This window comes from Stegodyphus dumicola, chromosome 8 (assembly GCF_044657685.1).
Source record: "Stegodyphus dumicola isolate Sdum_Otavi_A_Nest chromosome 8, ASM4465768v1".
NCBI lineage: Eukaryota > Metazoa > Arthropoda > Arachnida > Araneae > Eresidae > Stegodyphus > Stegodyphus dumicola.
Window position 1 is genome coordinate 52,470,190 of NC_140775.1, and position 23,089 is coordinate 52,493,278.

The following is a 23,089-nucleotide window of genomic DNA, read 5'->3' on the forward strand; positions in this document are numbered from 1 at the left end:
TAAAAATATGAGGTTGATTTCCTTATTTAGATAGTAATATTCGAAATCCTACCGAATCAGTAGTTCATAGCGAACCTCAAAAAGTTGCTTAAGTGAGCAACCCTGATTTAACCATTAAGTTTTTTCAAGCTCACGAAAAAAGGAAAGACAAATTTATTTTATGATCAGTCTTTAACAGTAAAAGGGCTAAGACACATTTTTAATTTTGGTAACCAACTAGCAGCGAAACAGATAAGATAGCTGAATACTGGTTATTCAGCCCCGGGTTAATAGGCCATTTTCCAATAGGCGTTTAATAATTTCCATTTACGTTGGTATATAGTCCCCTTATACCAACGTAAATGATCCTTAGAAAGTCCTTCAAGGAAGAAAGTGCCCTTGTAGTCCTAATAGACTTTGCCATAATTTAATAAATCTAATCTATTTTGTTAAGTAATGAAATAACTCTAGCGTATTCCGTACGTTAATACCATCAAGTAGAAAACTGGGATAAGTAGTCAAAGTAAGAAGGGAGTGATGGAAAACACACTGGGTGGACTTTTTCATGTGAAAGCATATCATTTAAAATTAAGGATGAGTTGTAGACGTAATTTTCATGCAGGCATGTCCATATGCCTTAGAATTGTGTCAAGGGTTTCTGTAAAGAAAGAAACGAAATTTAAACCGCTTGGCAACATAGGAGTGGATAGAAAAAGCATTTAATGGTAAGTTTTTTATTCAGCTCACGAAATGCGTTTTTAAACATGTGTATTATAAATTGTTGAGTATCATTAGCCTTTCGAATTTATACAGTAGAGATATTCTAAAAATTAAGAATTCACGTCACAGACTGCTGTAATAATTTTTTAAAATAATTTTATGATATATTAGAAACTTTATATTTTTCTTCCTTATAGCTTATATAACAAGTTGTTCTACTTGTCTGGAGTATGATATCCTAGACCTTGAAGATGAGCAATTTCATGTATATGTTTTAAATTTGGCTTTGCTTTGCGATGCAAGTATGTAACATATTTACGAGAACGCTTTATCTCTGAGAAATCTGAAATTGCATTTTGTAAGCAGTGTTCGTTCTTCTTAAAGGGTGAATTCTGTTCCAGATTTTCATTTTTTGATATAGCTAGTTCGACAGAATGAAACTACTTTGCACATTTGGTGTAAAGTAATGATTTAAGAGAAAGGAATGAGTAAAATGTTTGGCCTGTTATTATCCGATGAATAAGAATACCGATCGGTAGCAGTGGACCCGATTCGAGCCCTGAAGTTTATTTTGGTTGCATGGGTTTTTTCGAGGTTTGCCTCACATGTAATGTAGTATGAGCTAGTTTACATTAGAAAAGTCTTGCACAAAGACGTTTCTTCGGTCTTGTATGCTTTGCTAAAATTGATTAATCAGCTATCTACTAAAATGTCTTATGGACATAACCAGTATATCAAATTTTACGTAGACGTTAAGTATTTAAAAATTTTCCATATAAACAGCCATTCGTATGATTGCTGGTGGAGATTTTTTGATACCTGCATAGAGAGCATTCATTGACTTTTGTCATTTACATCAATAGTTGCAATGACTGCCATTGCTGTAACAGAATTGCAATGTAAGAAATCGCAATTTAATTTTAGGTGAAAAGTAGTACCCAATTGCTAAACAACGTATGTGCACGGCAGCTGGATAGATTCACGTAGTTTGGTTGTTTTCATCTTACTATTTACTTGCTCATGGATTTTGGATGAATGAGTTCTGATTGATGAAGCAATTGTAATGAAGAGCTTCAAGATAATAGGGATATTTAAAGTTCTTGATCGTTTGGAAAATCATTTGATGAGGGAAACAGACAGAACGAAGACGATAGCGACGACTTGCAAGCTGTAGCAGACGACACGTTTCCAGCAGCACTTTTGATTTGAGCCCGAGTGAAAACAGTAAGAATAGAAAAGATTCAAGATACAGAGAAGTAGAATTGAAGATATTAGAAATTGTAATATTAATATATTACTATATGTTCGTATTGGACAGTGTAGATTTCTTTTAAATGAATAATACTATGTTGGTTACTGGTAGTTTATCCATGAATACTTTTAATTTGTTATGCTGTTGTAGCCTCTATCTTCGGAAATTAAATTATTCATATCTCTTGGTTTTCGTATGAAAAAACTAGTAAAGGGGGGGGAGGCGTGATATACGAGTAAATACGATAATTCAGTGAAATGCTCTCCCTCTGATTATAAGTATCCTGTGTAATGTATGCTGGTGCCGATTCTGTGCAGTGTTAATCCTATGCCTTTTCCGAATCTCTTGTGTGTAACGATTGTGCGTTTGTTTATTCATTAGTCCTCTTATTCAATATTATTTATTGTAAAATTTCTTTTTTGGTGTTGATTGTTGACGCTACGCAGTGTTGATTCGACGAACAGTGGCTTTATGAGGTCGCGAGATCGCAGTCAATGGGAGCCTGTCTTTCTTTAGAGGCTCAGTAATCATTTTCTAGTTTAAAAAAATAGCCGTGTAAAAGTGTGGCAAATACTGTGTGAAAGAGGGCACCCGAAACATCAGGTGAGATGGGCCCACCTCTTGATAAATTTGCCATTGTATACGCAGTGTCGATCCTAAGAATACTAATCTGTTCCCGATTCTGTACGAATCGAATAAATGAACGCGTGAAACCAACACCTCCTAGAACTAACTCAGTTCTAGTTAGTTCTAGGAGGTGTAACTCAAGTTTAAGCTACACGGGAATGAGAATGGGAGAATTAAAAAAGTAAGGAATGAATCCAACTTTAAAGTTGTGCATACGTTTTGAGACTTGGTTGTAAAATTAAATAATAAATAAGTAATATAAAAATATTCGAAAAAAGTGGATCAGTTATTTTTTTTTTTTTCCCCCACAACAAAATTCAGATTTAGAGCAATAGTGAGGAGCAAAGTTGGCAAAATATATCAACTCATGAAATTAATAAAAAACTTAATTGTACACAATGTTTCTGATAAAAACATTGTTAAAACATTAATAAATATGAATCAACTGAGTGCGTCCACGCCACACAATATTTTTTCTAATATGAGATAAAACACTGGCACGTCGCTCATTTTGCAGTTTCTCAGTAAACATGACATTTTCTGTTTTAATTTCTTAGTTTTTGTAGCTGACTGAATTTACGGCCTGGCAAGGATACGAAGGCTAGCCGGGTATTGAATGCGGACCCAATCGCATCGAAATCGGTTAGTTTACGCTAACCATCATATCAGCTGGGGCGACCCTTCTATCTCGAATAATTAAATTGACACCAGTTGTGCAAAGAACTTAGTTTTTTATTAAATTTTTTATCCTCCTCAGTACTCTTTTTGTGAACGAGTTCTTTCTTTTTAGGAGTTGTTGCGATCAGCGGGTACGCGAGAAAACAGCAGTTGAGGTATAGCTCGCGATCGACTTAAACATATCTTTTACCCCCCCCAAAGGTCCATTTGATTCGTTGCTGCTGATAAAATTCGTGTCTTCCGAACCAATTAAAAAAAAGAGAGAGATTTTTGATGCATTTATTATAAATAGGCTTTGCACTGTTGGTAATGACTACAGTCGAAAGTCGTTAATCCGGACTCGTCGGTACTTCGGCGATTCCGGATTATAGATCATCAGTTTAAATCTGGTAAGATGGCATGCAGAAAATATAAAATTAAAAATATGAAACTGTAATTTATGAAATAAAGAACAATTATGATCTAAAGGATATCAAAATTTACAAAAAAAAAAGCTTAATATTTATTTGTTTACTTTATTAGACATTTCTTTCAATGTAAGTTGTTTACGTTGCTTCGTTTTATGTGATAATACTTTCTCTTTAATTCTATAAACAGACATAATTTCTTCTTCAGTTACTAAGTTCCGCTGTTCAAGTCCTATAATTACTTAGTCAGCAGGAAGAAACTTCCTGCTGACTTGTTCTGATTGTCAGGTAACGCCATCTAGAATCAGAAAACATAATTAAAATAAATAATACGTCATAATAAAAAATTCGCACTTTCAAAATGAGATACCTCTACCCAATCACAAGCTGATCAGGCTCTCCCCCCCCAAAAAAGTTTGCTTGTATCATATATGGGCAGAACTATTACACAGTTAGGCATTTGGGCTGAATTTGATGTTTAAAATTGCATAAGAATAATTGAATCTTGGAATAAAATTTCCCAAAAATCCTTGATTGATGTCTGGAAGAAAATTTATGCGTTCTTTCTTAACCTTCCTAGTGGCCGAGACCCTCAACTAAAATCTCTTCATCTCAAGTCTTGAAAAGAAACCAGATTCTACTATTTCTTCTGCCCATTCTGTATCCAGATTAAAGCTAAAAGCGGCAGACGTTTCGCTGTCTTTAGTTGCTTTCCCTCCACTCAAATGACCGATGTTCAGCGGGGCGTATTGACGTGTCCATGTCCTTTTGTCCAGCAGGCTCTCGTTATGGCAAGAAAGATTTAGTTGAATGTATACCAGATTTTAGTGGTTATCGCCGTGTTGGCTGCGTAACTAAGCAGATTTTAAACAGCGTACGTACTTTATGAATATGTGTTTGAAATTGATATTGCTTTGCGTTTTTAGTTTTTTATTTGGAAAATTATTTACTTTTATTTCTCCGTGTTTTACTAAAATATTTCACAAAATCTGCATAAAAATTGTAGTTATTCCTCAGGCAAAAATTTATAGAAAATTACGTTTTGATTCCACCATAACTTTGTACCAGTACTCATTTGTATTACGTAGCAAGAAGAAGAATAGAACTAATAAGTAGGCCCAGAGAAAAGATACGGTCATCAAAATTTTCTACTCATCGCATTATACAAATAAAAACGTACACAATTTACGTACTAAATAAAATGCATTACGTTAGCCTATAGTTTAATAAACAACTAATTTTACTTATTTTATCTTTTAATTACTTCAATTTATATTCTAATCAATAATCTTTTATGAATGACGTTAACATGAATATTTTCCAACGACATTGACTTGAATAAATCTATTTGAGATGAATTTGAATTTCAAAAATGTTTCTTTACATGGTAACTTTGAACGTTGATCACAACGAATTTATATGATAGAATATTAAATTAAAAATTTTCCTATACCATTCAGTTTTTACAAGTTATGCATTTTTCTTGTTTTCCTACCAAAATCTTAACTTTAATTCTCAGCTTCCTATTCATCGTTATTATAAATACTTTTTTTAGATAAAAATAAAATATTCTTTGTTACATTAAGACCCTCAATGCCTTCCCCCCGTCGCTGGAGATATTTGCGGAAAGAAAACTGTATCATGAAGTAGAGTGCAATGAATAAAAGATCGGCTAAAGTTAAAAGATCGGCTAAAGCACATAAATGAACTCCTTTCAGATAAACTATATTACTATCTAGATTTTTGAATGATTTTATTTATTAAAAATTCCTTTTCCATATTAAAAGTTTATAATGATGATTTTAAATCATGTACTGAAAAACGATAAATTACTTGAAATTTTTCTAAATTCGTACATATGCACAGAAAACTTCAAAAATATAATTTTTTTCACTTTCTTTTATTAATGCTTTAAGTATTTCTAACTTAAAATGAAAATTAAGACTAAAACTATCGTGCGAATAAACGTAGAACTGAGAAGAATTTTGCCTAATTTAGTGCACTGAAAAAATCTAAAATTCAGTTTTAAGAAGCTGTATTTTCAAAGTTAAAACTGTTTTCAAACATTTCCCTAAAGAAGCGTCTTTTTTTTTTTTTTTTTTTTTTTTTTTTTTGTTATAAATTCTAGAAACACATTCTTGAACGGAAATATAGTTTCAGAATTAAATTAAAATGCCTTGAAATAAGTGTGTCTTGAATCGTGTTAGATAAAATTATATGACATTAAATAAGATTTTTTTTTTTTTTTTTTCTCTGTACAGTGTTAAAGCTGATGCTTTCCCGTTTTTAAAGTTGTCGCTGCTACTCCTAGGCTCCAAGACATCCGTAAATAATTAGAGAAGAGGAACGTGTAGCTGACTGAGATAAATCATAGAGTAAATGTAAGTTCGGGTTTACTTCGCTGTTATTCGTCGGTTCTTGTATTAGGCATAAATTTCAAGAGTTAGAAGGGAAAGGTTCGGCGTTACCTTCACAGGTAGTTTGCAGGGATTTGTTTTTGTAAATAAGATGAAAACAATCACGACGTGGACGAATCCAATTTAAAATTTAGAGGACTGCGTCCTCTGAACGCATTGAGGAAGGGGAAAGTTACAGGAATATTTTTTAATTTACGGAGCCTGCAGCTAAAACGATAGTGGGAAAAATACGTAAGGATATAATACACTATCGATTTCTAGAGCAATCTTGAGCAGGCAAATCGCAGTAAATCTGTTTCGCGTCTGAAGAAGAAGGACTTATGCCAGTTCGCTCTTGAAATTGATAAATGTTTATTTAAAAATCTATGCAAATTTAAAGTTTACTTTTTTACAAATTTTAACTATTATATTGGCATGCCTCTCTTCTTATTAATTTGCTATATTGAAAATTCAAAAATATGATACTTGAAATCATGCTCTGTGTGGAAATTTACACATACATGCATATGTGTATATATATATAAAATCTTTAATATGCAAGTTTTATCAGAATGCATTGAAAAATAAAAAAATAATTCTTAAATTATCCCAACAGTTCTGATCATATGATACTATAGTCAAAATCATACAACACTTTTCAAAGGATCCTTGTTCTCATTATTTTTAAACACTTATAATTAAAACACATATACTTTAACGTATATATTTTGAACTTTATGTAAGTTCTTTTATTTAATTTCGTTTTCTTACCTAGGATAGCTATAGCTTAAAATTTCAATTCAACAAGAAAAGCGATTTTTCCACTGTATAGCATGAATGGGAGTTAATTTTTCTTAAAAGGTCCTCCATGAAGGCATCCCTTCCCTTAGGTATGTAGCCTTTGTGTGCATCAAATCCAATCAAGCGAACAATCAAGAATGAAAAAAAAAAAATCTGTTTCGTTAAATCACGTGATCTGTGGAGTAGGGGCTCCACTTGTGGTCGAGAAGTAAACAGTTGTATACTGGTAGTTCGATCTAGGTTATTGCGCAGAAGAGCGGGTTGTTATTATGTAGACCATTTTGTGGCTTTCTGCTTGTGTAATGTGAATACGACCTAGTTTCGCTGAGCAAGTCATCCTCGAAAATATACCTTCCCTTAGGACAGCCGTCGTGTGCTTTATCATATCCAAATACCCTGACCTGATAACCCACTAGCTACATTTTAAACCGAGGCGTCCAACGACGTTCTGAAAACTGAGTAATTAAAAAGATTTTTTAATACGTTTCATTTTGCATCTTTTAATTTCCTACACTTTTGTTCGTTTTGTAATTTGAAGCACTTCCATGTCTTTTTAAATCTAATAATGTGGTTAGAAACACAAAGAAAAATTTGAACCTTATGGACCCACACTGAATTTTCTGTCAGAATAAAAATACCAAATGGGAAAACTCGTATTCGGTGAAATATTGTACTAGCGTTGCAGAAACGACTCTGCAGAAGCAACTGAAATTGGCAAAGCAAATCAGAAATTTATTTCAAAATTTGACTCAGTCAAAAAAGTTCTTAAATGCATAATTCTTAACCTTCAGCTCTTAACTACACATTAGACAAATAATTTAATGGAATTCGATAAATATACCTAAAAAAAGGGAGGACTCTCGAACGATGTACTTTTCTAGCTTTCTTTTTGAGTAAGTAAAGAAGAAAACGAGAACTTTACTATGGAAATGATATATTTAATGAATGGATATTTAATAATTGAAAATGCTCGATTGATTGAGCGAAAATTGCACACATGGAGTTCATAATTACCATGAATTTACTTGCAACGCTGAATGAGAATGATTACAAATAAAGTGAAATTCTTGATGTTTCCTGAACATTTTATAATATAACTAACATTGTACAGTTTTATATGCAGAACCTGAAGTACTGTTTTGTTACATAGAATTATTCTTGGTGGCAAGTATTGTATGATTATTTCCACCATACGTAAATTTCATTCTCATTGTGCATAAATTTATATCTGCAATTCTATTCAACATTTAATTTAAAAACTGGAAGGAGTATCTAAAGTATGGTCATCAGAATGCAACAGAATATTATAAATGTAGTTTCATGATAGTAATTTATTTCAAAAACCAAAATCTGCTTTTTTGGTATTTCGTATTATTTTATCATAGCAACAATCAAAAATGTTTTGAAATGCTTTTAGAAATTTAACGCTTTTGGAATAAGATAGCTCAAATATTTTTAATCCATTTTTAGTGTAGACTATACCTATTTCCAAAATTAATTAAAATCTTTATTCATCTACTTTTTAAAATTTTTATGTTTTGAATGCGCACTCATCGTTCAGTGGATAATACTTTTAATGGATGGACAACAAGAGGTCATCCGAAACTCTAAAACGAACGACGTAAAAATTTTAAAATATGCCATTATACGAATGATTGATATTTTATTGTAAATTATTATTCAGTGATTTAAGAAAATAATAATTTTAATATGATTAAATTTGATTGAAATTGAACTAAGGATTTACATCTTCTGTATTACACACTTTTAGACAACAGATAGGAAATACAAAATATCAGAATTTTTCTTTAATGTGAAAGCTTAGAAAATCCTTCAAAAGGAAAAAAAAAAGAGGGACCAAAACGTTACAATTATTGCAACCTAATTTAGATGAAGGGACAACTTCTCCAGCAGCGCGGGAAATTTTATTACCCTCAGTCACAATGAAACAGACAGAATAGGAAAGAAGAAAAGGCAGAGACAACCTACTGCAGGGTTGTCCCTGCCTTTTCTTCTGTTACCCCCCGCCCCCGCCGCGTTCAAGCAATTTTGACTTGGCCCTGTATCCAAAAGGAAAGATGTAGACGATATATATCTTTGATTTTCAGAATCGTGAGAAAGTATCTGTCATTTCATTTGAAGATTTTTTTCAAGCTTTCATTCCTGTTTCAAGTTAGAATTACGTTTCAAGAATAAAACTACAGTTTGTTGCAACAATTTTTAGAAACAAAACAAAAAACTAAAAACAAAACAAACAAAAAAAAGGACAGTAAAGATTTTTTAACACTGTATGATAAATGAAACTCTTACGTTATTCCCTAAATTCTCTCAAAGGTTAATCTAACGAATAATGATTAACAATTTAAAGAATAATGTCTAAGTCTTTTCACTAATATTCTTTTTAGTCCAAAAGGGACTTTGTATTTGGAGGCTATTGTTTTCGTTTTGCGATTTTGCGTTGGTTCACTATAAATGTCCGTTTCAATTTTCAAACTGTTGCCACCCAATGTTAGAGTCCTGCATTATATTTGAAAAAATTAAATGATGAAAAATCTGCATAAATGTATGTATATTTCTCGCATTGTGATAAAACATTGGTACATACAGCCATCGAATTTTGAGCGACGTAATCCTACTGCTGATATGGGTATGTGGAAGCCCAAATTTGAAATTTGGAATTTGTTTCGTGATCGATTTGATATTTTGTAAAACTTTTACGAATTTTTGAGTAGCAAACTAAACGATTTAAAGGTGAGCAATGGCAATATTATACAGAAAAATCCTTTTTATCTCCAGCACGCGGAACTGTGTATCGGAAATTCTAAAGATATGCTCAATTTAAAACTACTTTGCGATATTGCTCTTGAACTGAATTTTATTGTTTAAGTTCAAAGAACGTGATATTTAATAAATAAAGGTAACACACAAAATGTTAAAAAAAGCCCCTTTGGACGTAATTTAAAATCTGAAACTTTTCAGATTTTTCTTTTATTCTGCAAATGTAAATAACTTGGATAAATTTTAAAAAAAATCATTTTGTGTAGTTTCATTTTAGCCCAAAGCGCATTAGCCCAGAAAGGATATTAATTTCGTTTTGGCATTTTGCGTCCATTCACTTTCTGTGTTGATTCACTTTTCTGGAAGCCCTAATTTGGAGTTTGGTTTACTATTTATTTCATATTTTGTCAGACATTAAAGAATTTTTGATTAACAAACTCAACAATTTCAAAGCGAGAAAAGACAACATATTAAGGGATTTAAAAAAAAAAAAATACCTTCAGCGCGCGAGACTCTGAATCGGAAATTCTAAAGATCTGTTTATTTTAAAATTATTTTGCGATATTGCTGTTGAATTGAATTTTATGGTTAAGTGCGAAGAGCATGATATTTAATAAATAAAGGTAATGCACAAAACATTAAAAAAATGCCCATTATTGCATAATTTATTATTTTAATAATATATATTATTAAATAATTATTCATAAGTATTTAATAATATATATTATTAATAATATATATAATATTTTATAATTTATTATTTAAATATTATTTTATTATTATTATTATTATTATTACTGTTTTATCAGTAATGTTCACAATTTTGAAATTCTAAGTTCCATAACCGACAAAATAATTGAAGCTTATGATATTTGTTATTCTTCTACAAAATCGCTTATCCTATGCGCTTTTTAATTGCAATTCCACTCCTGCGTCATTAGATATCGTTTTCAAGTCCCTAATGAAGGAAGTGCTTTTAATCTTATATAAATCCGTGAATTCCATTATATAATCAACGCATTCATCTTTGATGTGTTCCTAGAGAATATATGCATTGATTGCAGATAACTGAAGTGAGTTCTAATTTGTTCGTTGTTTTCATGTATATTTGATATGATAAATTATGTTTCTTTTTCCTAGTACATTGATCTCAGTAAACAGTAGATCGTTTATTTTCTAAAAAAAAAAAAAAAAAAAACTTTAAAATAACTATATTTTCAAACGAAGAAAACTCAAAATTGATTACAATCAAAAGACATAATATTTCAGTAGTTTGTTTTCCTTTACTTCGAGAATAAGAGTTACTGCAGAGCAACTTTCTTCAATGCCTTGCTTAGAATAGAATAGCAGAGTTTGGACACTATGATAGTTAGTTTAATTAATAAGGTATTTCCCCCCTCCTTTACGTAATCCATCGCGGTGTAATTAGAAGCATACTCGACGCATATTCGAGAGCTCCAGGGTTCGAATCCCGGCAAAGGGCAATGTACATTTTTCACGTCTGCACCATCAAAAGCCGTAATGACTCAAAGTCTGTAGAAGAACAGGTTAGCTCACTTGCGTACCAATGATTATGCTATATAAATTTAATGATATTTGTGATATAAAAAATTAATTTTACAGTCACGTTCAAATTTACATTAAACCTAAATCAATGCAAAAGTCTATAAGAGCCAATATAGAGCGAGAACTCACTTTCGTTTGTTTACGCAAGTGAGGTAACCTACGATTCTTCTTAACTAAGAGAATAAAACTATCTGCCTATGAACAAGGATGCTTTCGTGAAGACTTCTGAAGGCAAAATATCTCGTATTCACGCTACAGAAAAGGAAACCATTAAAACTCCCATGCAGTCCACCCGTTCACTAGGATTTCAACCTAGGTCAAACTACCAGTTCAGCGATATTACCGCTAGGTCGATACTATGAAATTGAAGAATTCTTAAAGCATACGAAAAATTTACTGCATTTTTCTACTTCTTCACAATTAAATTGAAATATTTTCCTCTTTTGATCTTGTTTTTGTTATAAATACGTATTTTTTAATTAAAGATTTGTCCATAACATGTTAAAATGAATGATAATTTGGAATTAATTGTTTTTCTTTAATGCATAGCCAATAGATTGCAATTTTCTTGATCTAATTTAATCCTATCAAAAATTCTCTTCTAGTAACGCTTACAAAAGGCACTAGTAGTATGTTTTTTTAAGTCTTGAATAACTTCTGAAACATCCATAAACAGTATTATTAGGTTTGATTGCTTTTTTAATTAACTATAATGAAAGAACATAAACTTTCCCGAGTTTGCAGCGCACCTGATATAGCATACGAGGGCTATTACCCTAAGGCAAAGGACGCATACGAGGAGGATTTTTCAAGGGCAACTAGCTCGTGTTCGCATTGCTCATGGGGGGGGGAATACAAAAACGACTAAACCTCATTCTCTGGGATTTTAATGCCGGCTTAACACAATTACAGTACTCTTATTCACTCTGCCAGTGGTTGGCCTTTTACTAAGGCGGGGAATTTCAATAATATTAGTATTTAGTATTGCAAAACATTTACAAATGCAACTGATGCTTTCAAGGAAAAGTTTAATTGAATTACGTATTCAATCTATTAATACCGAGAAGAAGGTAAAACTGAAAGCATATTGATCAAATATCAGGTCTGACTTCTAAGACTTCAGTTGTGACGTGAATACCAGCAGTTTTTCCTACAAAGTCTCTCTATAAAGATGTCTACAGTTTCTGTAGCGTGAATTGGGTATTAATAATCATTCAAGTGATTGTTATAGATTTGTGCATATTGTATGGATTTTTTAAAATTCGCAAACCGAAATTGCGGTAACACCATTAATTTGTTTTGACATATTTCATCCTCTGAAAATTCTCTATTCTGAAAATTTCGTTCTCTGTTTGAAAACAAAATAATGATCCTGTTAACAGCTGTACGAAAAGTGAGAAGCTCTTTTTTTTTTTTTTTTTTTTTTTTCCCTTCTCATTCACTGTTTTATGACGGTGTTTAAGCAACACTTTTTACAATACACTGTAATAAAATATGTATAACATTTTTTTACGCATACGTATTAAACGACTACGTTTTTATACTGTTTAGATAATCACTAGACGTCTCTGCTTGTAGAAGATTTGATAAAGTTAAATGGAAATGCACGGAAAAGCTATTTACCTTGAGGTAGACATCTTTATAGAGAGACTTTGTAGGAAAAACTGCTGGTATTCACGTCACAACTGCAGTTTTAATGAGAAGAAAAAATTAAATCTGAAAACGTTTTCAGATTTTACATTACGCCCAATTTTAAGGTTTTGTGTGTTACTTTCATTTATTAAATATCATGTTCTTCGCACTTAAACCATAGAATTCAATTCAACAGCAATATCGCAGAATAATTTTAAAATGAGCGTATCATTAGAATTTCCGAAACACAGTCTCTAGCGTTGGAGATAATCCCCCCCCCCCCCGTACAATATTGTCATTGCTTACTTTGAAATCGTTGAGTTTGTTTATCAAGAATTCCTTACAGTGTTCCAAAATATGAAATCGATAATAAAACAAATTCCAAATTAGGGCTTCCAGATGACCATATTTGGTGGAAGATTACGTTATTCAAAATCTGATGTCTCTAAGTACCATTGTTTTATCACAATGCGAGAAACATACATACATTTATGAAGATTCTTCATTATTTAATTTCTTTAAATATAATACAGGGCTGTAATATTTGATGGCAACAGTTTGAAAAGTGAATCAACGCAGAAAGTGAATCGACGCAAGATGTCAAAACGAAATTAATAGCCCTTCTGGGCTAACGCCCTTTGGAATAATAAAATATTTTTATTCGGATTTAAATTGCTTATTATTTGTAAGATTGCTGTTATGAAAATTAGTCCATTTTCCCAAACATATACGAAACAATAAGCTATTTAAATATATGTTTATTATACTATAGATTACTGCGGGAGATGAATTCAGCTATCGCCTTTAAAATATGTAGTGAAAGATCCATAAGTAGCTGGTATTGGTATAATAATAACAATAATTTTAATAATAAATGAAGTTAAGGAAAAGTTGTATAGAAAAGAATGATAATATTTATTTTATTACTCGTTTACTTCTATATTTAATAAAAATCACTCTGCTCATTACTGTGCTTACTTAATAAAGTTCAGAACCTCTAACATATGATAGCATACGTCGAGGCGTTGCAACCATGGCCGGCGCTATTCATTTTGCCGATCGGCGTAACTTTTGAAGGTTTTAAATTTTGCTTTCCGGTGCATTACTAAATTAAAAAACATTTTCAGCTTCTAAATGCCTCTGCCTTGTGTATTACCTAAAGTCCAAAATTTTTGCCATCCCTAAATTTTGCTGCTCAGTGTTTTTCTAAATTCTAAAAATTTTCTCGCCTTTTTATTCTACCGCTCCTGCTGTGACGTCAGTCCTGGTTTCAACGAGTATCAGTTTAAAGCTTACGATTATTTAAAATTCTTGTAACATGTTTATTATTCCAGTATTTCCAAAAATAAAGATGTTTCTATGTTTATAACGTTAATATCGGTCTTATGCTGTCAAAAGTCTGTGATTAAAACATCTCTTGCATATTTAAATTTTCAATACTATACCGATATGCTTCTATTAACTCTTTCGCATCGAGAGACGACCAAATCTGTTTTCAACAAACATCGAAAACGCCCGTGTTTACGAATTTGTCTTGGAATAATTTTCCTTTCCCCCTTTTGCGGTTTCATCCATTCATCCATTGTGTGCAGTTTCACCTTAGGGCCGGATTGCACCTGCGAACGTCAATAGCTTTCCGTATTTCTCCTTTATTTGCTTCAAAAGAATGTTTGAAATGTCTTTTAACAACTCGCGAAACCAATGAGCCATACACTAACGTGGAGGGGAAAGAACTAGGTAGAAAATAAACGAGGCGTTCGGGCGGTTTGCCGTTGCCTAAATGAACGGGCGCTACGGCGATTTCGATGCGAAAGAGTTAAAACAAATCTTCATTAAATGTTAAGGTACGTTAAATCATTAACATTTTTTAAATTTATTTTAATGATTCTGTTCAACTTATTGTGTTGCGGATATTCGATTCTAATTAAAAAATAGGAACTTTGATTAAATACTCTGGATTTATATATTAGCTTCAAACTGTCAAACCAGATTTTAGTTGAAGAGCGGTTATTATTCAATTATTTTTATTCTCCATTTCAGATATTAGATGAAGAAATAAATTCCATTTTTACTTTCAGTACGTGTTGAAAGTATTTCTGCTGTCTTGGCTAATTCGATAGCAGTATTAAAAATTCGAACAAAACATGGATGTTTGGCGACTCAACAGTTATGTGCAGCAACCCCAAAATAACAAGCTAAATTTCAGAAAAGCGAAACCCTTCCCAGCAGGGAGCCTATTAGTGCAATCACTCCCGTCGAAATTGCTGGGGGAAAGAAATCTTAATGCGAGCGTATATATGCTTGCTGTCCGCTTAGAGCAATATTTTGGTTGGATGTATATATGCTTGCTAGGCGCTTAGAAGAGGATTTTGGTTGGACGTATATATGCTTGCTGGCCGCTTAGAGCACAATTTTGGTTGAACGTATATATACGGCTCGGCCACTTGGAGGGTTAAAAGTCAGACAAAAACATTGCATGAAACTGATGAAGTTGGTCATAATAAACAAAATTATCAATTCTGCCTGGCAGGTTTGAAAGTAGATAACACTGAAGTCACCTGGCTGTTGGATTCTTTGACAATCAGTGAGCTCATAAAGATGCACGAGCAAATCGCTACTGAAAATAGCTGGACACCTCAGATCCAGATCCACTAGTAAAGCATGTGACATTTGTGATCTTGATGAAAGTTCTGTGTTTAGTTGGACAAAGGTTACGAATTTTGGAGAATATGAGAAACAAATTCTAGCTATTATTCAAAGAATAAACAAATTATTAACCTGGTATGAAGAAATTTTTCATTATTAAAAAAGGCCATTGAGTTGTCAGACAAGTTTGTTAAATTTTATGAAGTTATTGTCATCAAGATAAGTCAATTTCATGTAGCTTCTTTAATTTAATAGTATTTTGTGTAGATATGCATCAAAACTACATTCTTAAATTTTAAATAGCTATCGACAACCAAATAGCTCTTGTTCTGTTTAGCATATTTATTTTAATACTGTTTTGTGTAGATATGTATGAAGCATATTTTTTATTATAAACTTTTCTTCTAAACAAATATTCTTCTAGATTTGGGTATTATTTAACCAATATTTACATGTGCTTACTTATATGCAGGTTAGACTCTAATTTATACATTTTACGTTGGTTCCACTTATTGTATAACTTCAGGGTATTACTGTACATTGTATTTTAATACAAAATTATCTTAATATTTTTCATGAATAAATTTTCTTTCAAAATAAAGTAACTTCAAAAGAATAATGAACACTGTTAAAAACATTAGTGACAGCTGTATTCAGCCTGATGATTTCTTGTTTGTAGCTTCATTGCAAAACTCTCTAGGCTTTGCAGCATTTTGCTAGAGAGGAATTTAATTAATATGATAGTTGCTTAGAACTTTTGTTTTTCTCACCTATTTTTGAGAAGTGGGCTTTTTCTCTTCATACATGTGCTTAAGGTCTTATTTAATTATACTCAGTTTGGGTGAAAATTATGAGCTTTCCATAAAAGTAGGCTGACTTGCAAGCTGTTTTATATTCTTTCTTAAAAGTAAGTAAATCTCAATACTGTTACGATATTTGTACGTAGATAGGTAATTTTAGTAGAATTAAAAGTAAAATTATTGTATTTTTCTGTATAACGTAGCACAAGACAAATTTTTAAGAAAAAGTTATGCCAGAAAAGTAAGAAACAGGGGCAAGTGCATTTAATATTGAGCAAATGAGTATCTCAGTAATTTGTCGAAAAATCGCCAAAAATCTCAAAATTTGGTGACCATTATCATCCAATCCCTGTACCACCGTATTATGTATTGAACTTGATGAAATGTAATTGACCACTATGTTAGCTGTAACCAGAATTTCCAGTAATATCAAGAAGTAGTTCCAATAATTTTGAAAGAGAAAGTACTAGAAAAATCTCGGCAGCCGATTAAAAATTGTAAAATGCCGGAGAAAGAGCATTTGAGTTCCAGCTGTTTAGTTATTGTTGTTGCAAGTTGTAGTTCTGCATGAGCTGAGATAAATCCAAGTTAGCTTTCTCTTTAGATGGGCTTTGCATTGTGTGTGTAACATTCTTATTAGTTTGAAGTGTAACTACTGATTATACTTCGTGATGCAACAAATATTTCTATAGAAAATTCAAGAGTTCTGAAATAGCTCTTTTAATAAAAATATTTTTTTTTTACCTATTATTGGACTTGTGCATTCAGTCTATTATGAACCTGTATGCATGCAACAATACTAAATACAATTGTAGGTTAATAACCTTTTAAGAAATTTGTCATAATGTATGTAAATTCCAACCGCTGATTAAGGAAAATTCTAATGTATGTATTTTATTTATTTATTTTCATCTTTGCATAACTCTGCTTACATGTAAAACAGACATATATTCATCATATTAATTTTGATATTTCTTGTGGTTATCACTGATACCTATCTTAATAAATTTTTTCTTCTTAATGTCGGTGTATATCAATATCGCCAAGTTTTTGGGCACTGGCTATGCATTATTTGTGCATTTGGGAATTAATTCAGTAGTTTATGTATTCTTATTAAAAGCAGTTTACTCCCCCTCCCAGTATGTAGTAAGTGCTTTGAGAAGCACTTTGCCGTATTTTGCAAATCAATGAGTTATATGAATACATTTCTTTTGCAGAAAATCTGAAAATGCCTTATCTGCTCCTCACTAAAACAGGCGACAGGCCACAAGTAATCACTATAGAAGAGGGCACAGATGATCAAGTGGTAATTTACATTTAAGTTTTAAAATATTATAGCTGTTTTTCTTTTAAAGTGTATGACTGTGACTTATTTTTCCTTTTCTATATTGCATTTTTAATCTGTCATACCCTTTCAGGAAGTTTATGGATATTCTGAAAGTCCATGCAAGAAATGCCTTTACAATGTTGGTATATTCCTCAGCTGTGGTTTATTATTATTGATATTCAGATGGCGACCTGCATGGAAGGTTAGAATGACTTGCACGCCATGCAGTGTGTCTACAGCCACTGTACTTATTCTGAAAGTGAGTACTGATTAAAACTGAATGTTTTTCAAAAATGAATAATTTTAAAGTAAACCATTTCCCTAATTTAAGTCTATAAATGAGTGAAAAATGAAACCAGTATTTTGTACCCTTAAATTGTTTCACTGTCAGATTTCTAATTGCTTCGAACTGTGTATCTGCTATTAAAACTCAAATGAAAAAGTATGCTGCAGTATTTTCAGATGTGCTTCTACCGATTATTGTATCATAGCTGCCAAATCTCCTGGTTTTACCAAGTGACTCTCAGTTTCTAATTTTTTGCATTTACTAAGAAAAGTGTTCTTCAGCAATAAAATTTATTGAATTAATAAAACTTGTGTAAATCTCATTCTTCCACCTGTGACTTTTCTATCTTGAGGTGGGTTTTTGATGTATGAACGTTTACATGGCAAGATGTAGGTATTTTCATAAATAATAACAAGTAGTGCTCGACAAACACTTTATCATAATGCAAACAAGTAAACAGATATAATTTACATAAAGTGGATAATGTAATATTTCTGCTGGCTTAGAGACATTATACTTATGACATTCTCTTCTTGTAATCTTGATTCCTTGTCTTGCGGGAGAGTTACAAAACCGTACACCTTTAGGCTAAAGTGTGCATACGTAGTATTCATCATAACATGACACCTTCCACCCTGAAAGATTTGGTTGCATGTTTCGGTGATCTGCGAATTCACTTGTAAATATTTCTTGAAATCCCTTCCAAAAACTAACTAATATTTATGAAATTTTCGAGCTGAATTAACCAGTTCTTTGCTAATTGCAATTAATATTATTTCAACATAAATTAAATAATCTTAATCAAAAAAGATGTAACATTCAATTAATTTATTGGTATTATAATCTTTAAATTTTATAATATAAGACTGAGCACGGTCCTTATTTTTAGCGAGAAGTTTTTCACAGTTCACTGGAAAGTTACAGTTTTGTAACTTAATCCAAAGGCTAAAACTACAAAAGCATATTTTCCTCAGGTCACAAATGAAGTTAACACTTTCGCTGCCGGTCATGTGAAGTTATCTTGGTAGTTAATGCTGTATCATAGAAATATATTGTATCCATATGCTGATTTACTTATTATAGGAAATATGATTTTAAAGAGATAATAAAAGATTGTTATGTGTACCACATTAATTACTAAGGCCTTTAAGCATCAAATTTTATAACTACACGCTAGTGCATGATCGGCACTAGAGGAAAAATAACTTTTGCAATGCTGCATGACACACTGGCGCGTGGCATTTAAAAGTGAATCAAAATAAGTAACAATATGCATTATTTTGGTGTGAAACTATATCACAAATCATTTGTAATGTGTAATAAAATATTAATATGTTTAACATCAGAATTATGTTAGAAATAATTGAACAATCTGAATCGTACATTATAAAGTGAATTTAAATCAGGAGTTTTACGTAACTAAGGTACTTTTAATTGAATTTCATTTTAGGTACAGTTTAGTATTCAAATAAACAAAATAATTACTCTCACCTGTCATAGGAGATCAATTCAGTGAATGACATTAATCCAGTTTTATTGACGATTCAAGCAATACATGATGGAAAAAACAAGAATAATTTCTTTAGTTCGTACTTACAATACAATTGATCATGAGTAATAATTAAATAAAACATACATTTGTTATCCAATATATATATCTTAAATTTTATTAAGTTTCTTAAGTGGAAAACTAAACAAAATTATCAAACAAAGTATACCAAGAATAATTAAGAATAAATGTCCTCTGGGATTTATTGAATAATTAAGTGAATTTGCTACACAATACAAGTAATACCATAATTAATTTACCTCTTAGCACAGCCAACGTACATTACGCGGATAGACTGGAATTTTCTTGAAACACACCTGCTAAACCTGGAAAAGTCAGGGAATTTCATTCTCCTGTTTGAGTGGCAACCCTGTATATATATTAGTATTAAATAATTCACAATGTTCTCTTCATACTATTAAATCATTTTTCTTTCTTTAGCAAGATCAGTTTCTGAAATTTCTTTGGCATTTAAATTTTGTATTCTTTTCTGGATACACTCTGCAGTGTTTGTTTGACGTAACTTTATAAATATCACGTTAAGGAACTTTCAGGATCCGTACGATTCTGAAACGTCCTTAAAAGTCCTTAGGTTTTTTGGAACTGATTTTTGGTCCTTAATTTTAATCATCTAAAATTTCTGTCTGTTTTTAAGACTGCTATTTTAAGTGTGATTTATCATTTTAATGGACTATTTTTCGCGATTCACTTACAAATATGGTTATCTTTTGAATGGGTTCATGGGTTATAATTTGTTCATATTTCGAATATAAATGGTGGGATACTTGACTTTTTGAGCAAGATGTGAAACATAAGCATTTCGAAGTTATTTCTTTTTTATAATGCTCTTGAACAACGTTTTGCTTTTAAGGATGTGAATTCTTTTATTAAATGGTTCTAAATTAGGCGACTTATCACATTGTGGTGATTTTAAGATTATTTTCTATAGAAATTTTTTTATTCTGAGATCTGGGAATTTTTCGATGATTTTTATAAAAGCATTGTAACGTTGATAAATTTCATTAAAATTATGATAATATATTGGAATTATATTTAAAAAAATAACATTGAAGTAAAACATTTTTATTTTTTGCTCTCTTATTATAAAATTCCATTTTTGTCACTTATACAATATTCTGAATCTGAAAAATAAACGCTATAAAGCACAATTCACGAAACAGTTCTTAGCAAAAGCAAAAAGCTAAACTTTTCATGGTAAGAGTTTTTCCCATGTTATTGTCTCGGAATATGCAGCAGTTTTTTCTATAAAATTAATTTTGCAGTTTTCCCCTCTGATTTTTTTTTTTCCCCCAAAATATTTTTGGCTTTTTGCTGTTTACAGAATTAGTAGAGGTAATTCTTCTTTAGCATTTTAGACATTGCAGCTTGGAAAGTTTAGACGGATTTGAAGGCAAGATTTATAGGCCCACGATTCTAGAAGATTCCAGAAAAACGTGACTTAATGAAAAACTCCTCCATGGTATTAACATGCAATGAATGTATTTTACAGAAAATTTACAATGAATTTCTTACTTTTTGAAGAACATACGGAAGAACGATGAAAACATAATATTTGAATGTTTTACTTCTGATACTAGAATCTTTTTCTTAACATGTTAATCTTCCCTTCATTTTCCCTACTTTTCACTAAACACAGGCATGGAAAATATCAAAAGTGCTTCTAATCTTATCACATGTACAGCATTTATAGAAAGGAATTTTTCTGTTTATAAAGAGATTGAAAACTGACAATTTATATATGTCTTAATGTATCATAAACAGGGGGCTGGCGCAGGCATTTTCCCGCCTCATGCAATCTCCCCTGTGGATCCTAAATTTCTGTGCCTAGTGTCTTTCTAAATTCAACTTCCGGTAACTGCTCTAAATTCTTAAGAGTTTTTTCATTTCTAGATTTTGTTGCTTGGTGGGCCACTAAATTCTAAAAATTCTGCCACACCAGCTACCAGCTCTGTAGCTGGCCCTTAACATATATATTTCATATTTCTTCGGAATGTTCATATGACTAAAGAAACGAAATTACCAGCTTTTTCTATACATTCTTAATGCATTTAGTATTTTTAGAATGTTAGAAATCTTTAAATCCAAAATATCTAAAATGAAAAGGAAACATGTTGAAGAAAGAAACTGAATGCGTAAAGAGAAAAAAATTATTCTTCAGAGATATGTATAGTTATTATGTAAATTACCCAATTGTTTATTATAGCAGCCTTAATGGTAATTTCTCATTTCTATTTGCTCAACAGAATACAAATCAGGTAGACATTTTTTAAACTAAGGTTTTTGGAGTGTAAAAGAGACTATGCTTCCGACCTCCACTCGCTCGTTGCATTATTCCTGCCAGCTCTGTTCATTTGTAATTATTTGTTTTTGCATTATCACTGCAAACATTTGAATTTGTTATGACGACAGAGTTACTGGGCTAGCTTAAATTAAAATTAAATTACATAGTCTTCGACCACTAATCACATAATGCTGTTAGACAAATTTTATGGTCGTAGAGTCTGCAGCCCTCTTCTGCAGTGTAAAAAAATAAAAGTAGTCTTTAACTACTAGTCCACATTTATAGATAGAATTTGACTCTTCTTGTTTAATTACATCACCACGAGCTTCTGGTCAAGATCTTATTAGAGTCGGTCCAAACTGTAGGTACCTTGATTATAGGCACTATATTGAAATTTTTTAGTCTATTTGTACTTAACACATTAAAGGCGGGGGTATCTTGACGAAAGTATGCTGGGTAATGCGGCAACCACCCGTCTCGTTTTTCGTCCTTGAGTGGGCGATATTTTGTGTAATCATAAAAAAATTTAGACTTAAAAAAGTTTATTTAAACTCTTAAAACTACAAGAAATATTAAAAAAACACTAAACACTATTTCCAAAAAATGCTTTAAAGTTCATATTTATGAGAAGAATCAAATATTTTTTATGAGTGTGATAATGTTGATAACACTCGCCATGGTAAACAGGTGCATTGCAAAACTCTCATTTGAAGCAAGTCAACTTCCTTTTTTTATGTGCCGCACAAACTAGTTTTCGTTTTTTTTTTTTTTTCCCAGTTTCGTTGGCATATAGCTTTTTGCCTTTATTTTCTATCCAAATTAAGTTATGCTTTTTGATGTCATCCAGGCGGATCAATTTTATATCGTGGAGTACGTGGTGCCATGTTCGATGTACCAGGTTGTGGCTTTTCAATGTCCATCAAATCGTCTGCATATATATCTTTATTTTCATGTGAAACCATATTGAAGGATATCAAAATTTACTGTAAGTAGAATTTGAACAACCGAACAGCTTCAAACCACAAAACATACTAAATACAAATGTAAAGTGGCAGATGGATTGCACAATGTGGTTGCAAACCGTACTAATATAACTCCCGCCTTTCAGCTACAGCCCAGATAAATCGCAGTACTATGATTCCCACCTTTAAGCTACAGTCGAGATAAATCATAGTACTACGACTCCTGCCTTTAATGTGTTAAGTGAACCATTGCACTATGAAGATATATTAATAGTGATGTACGTTTATTTAGACAGGCAGAGTACTACACATTATCTGGAGTTTATTCTGTTATCATGTGACATGGGTATACTTGGGAGGGGAAAAAACTTGAGCATATCA

General features: G+C 31.7%; 1 protein-coding gene across 4 annotated transcripts in view; it reads left to right on the plus strand.

Annotated features, from left to right (window-relative positions):
- anne (polyamine-transporting ATPase anne boleyn) overlaps positions 1 to 23,089 on the plus strand; it is a 220,760-nt gene that overhangs the window by 89,607 nt on the left and 108,064 nt on the right. For all 4 annotated transcript variants that reach the window (XM_085821861.1, XM_085821859.1, XM_085821860.1 and 1 more), the window contains 2 exons: positions 17,500 to 17,588; positions 17,701 to 17,868. In XM_085821861.1, the coding sequence (XP_085677987.1) occupies positions 17,511 to 17,588; positions 17,701 to 17,868 (246 nt within the window). In that variant the 5' untranslated portion in view covers positions 17,500 to 17,510. The remainder of the gene's footprint in view (positions 1 to 17,499; positions 17,589 to 17,700; positions 17,869 to 23,089) is intronic.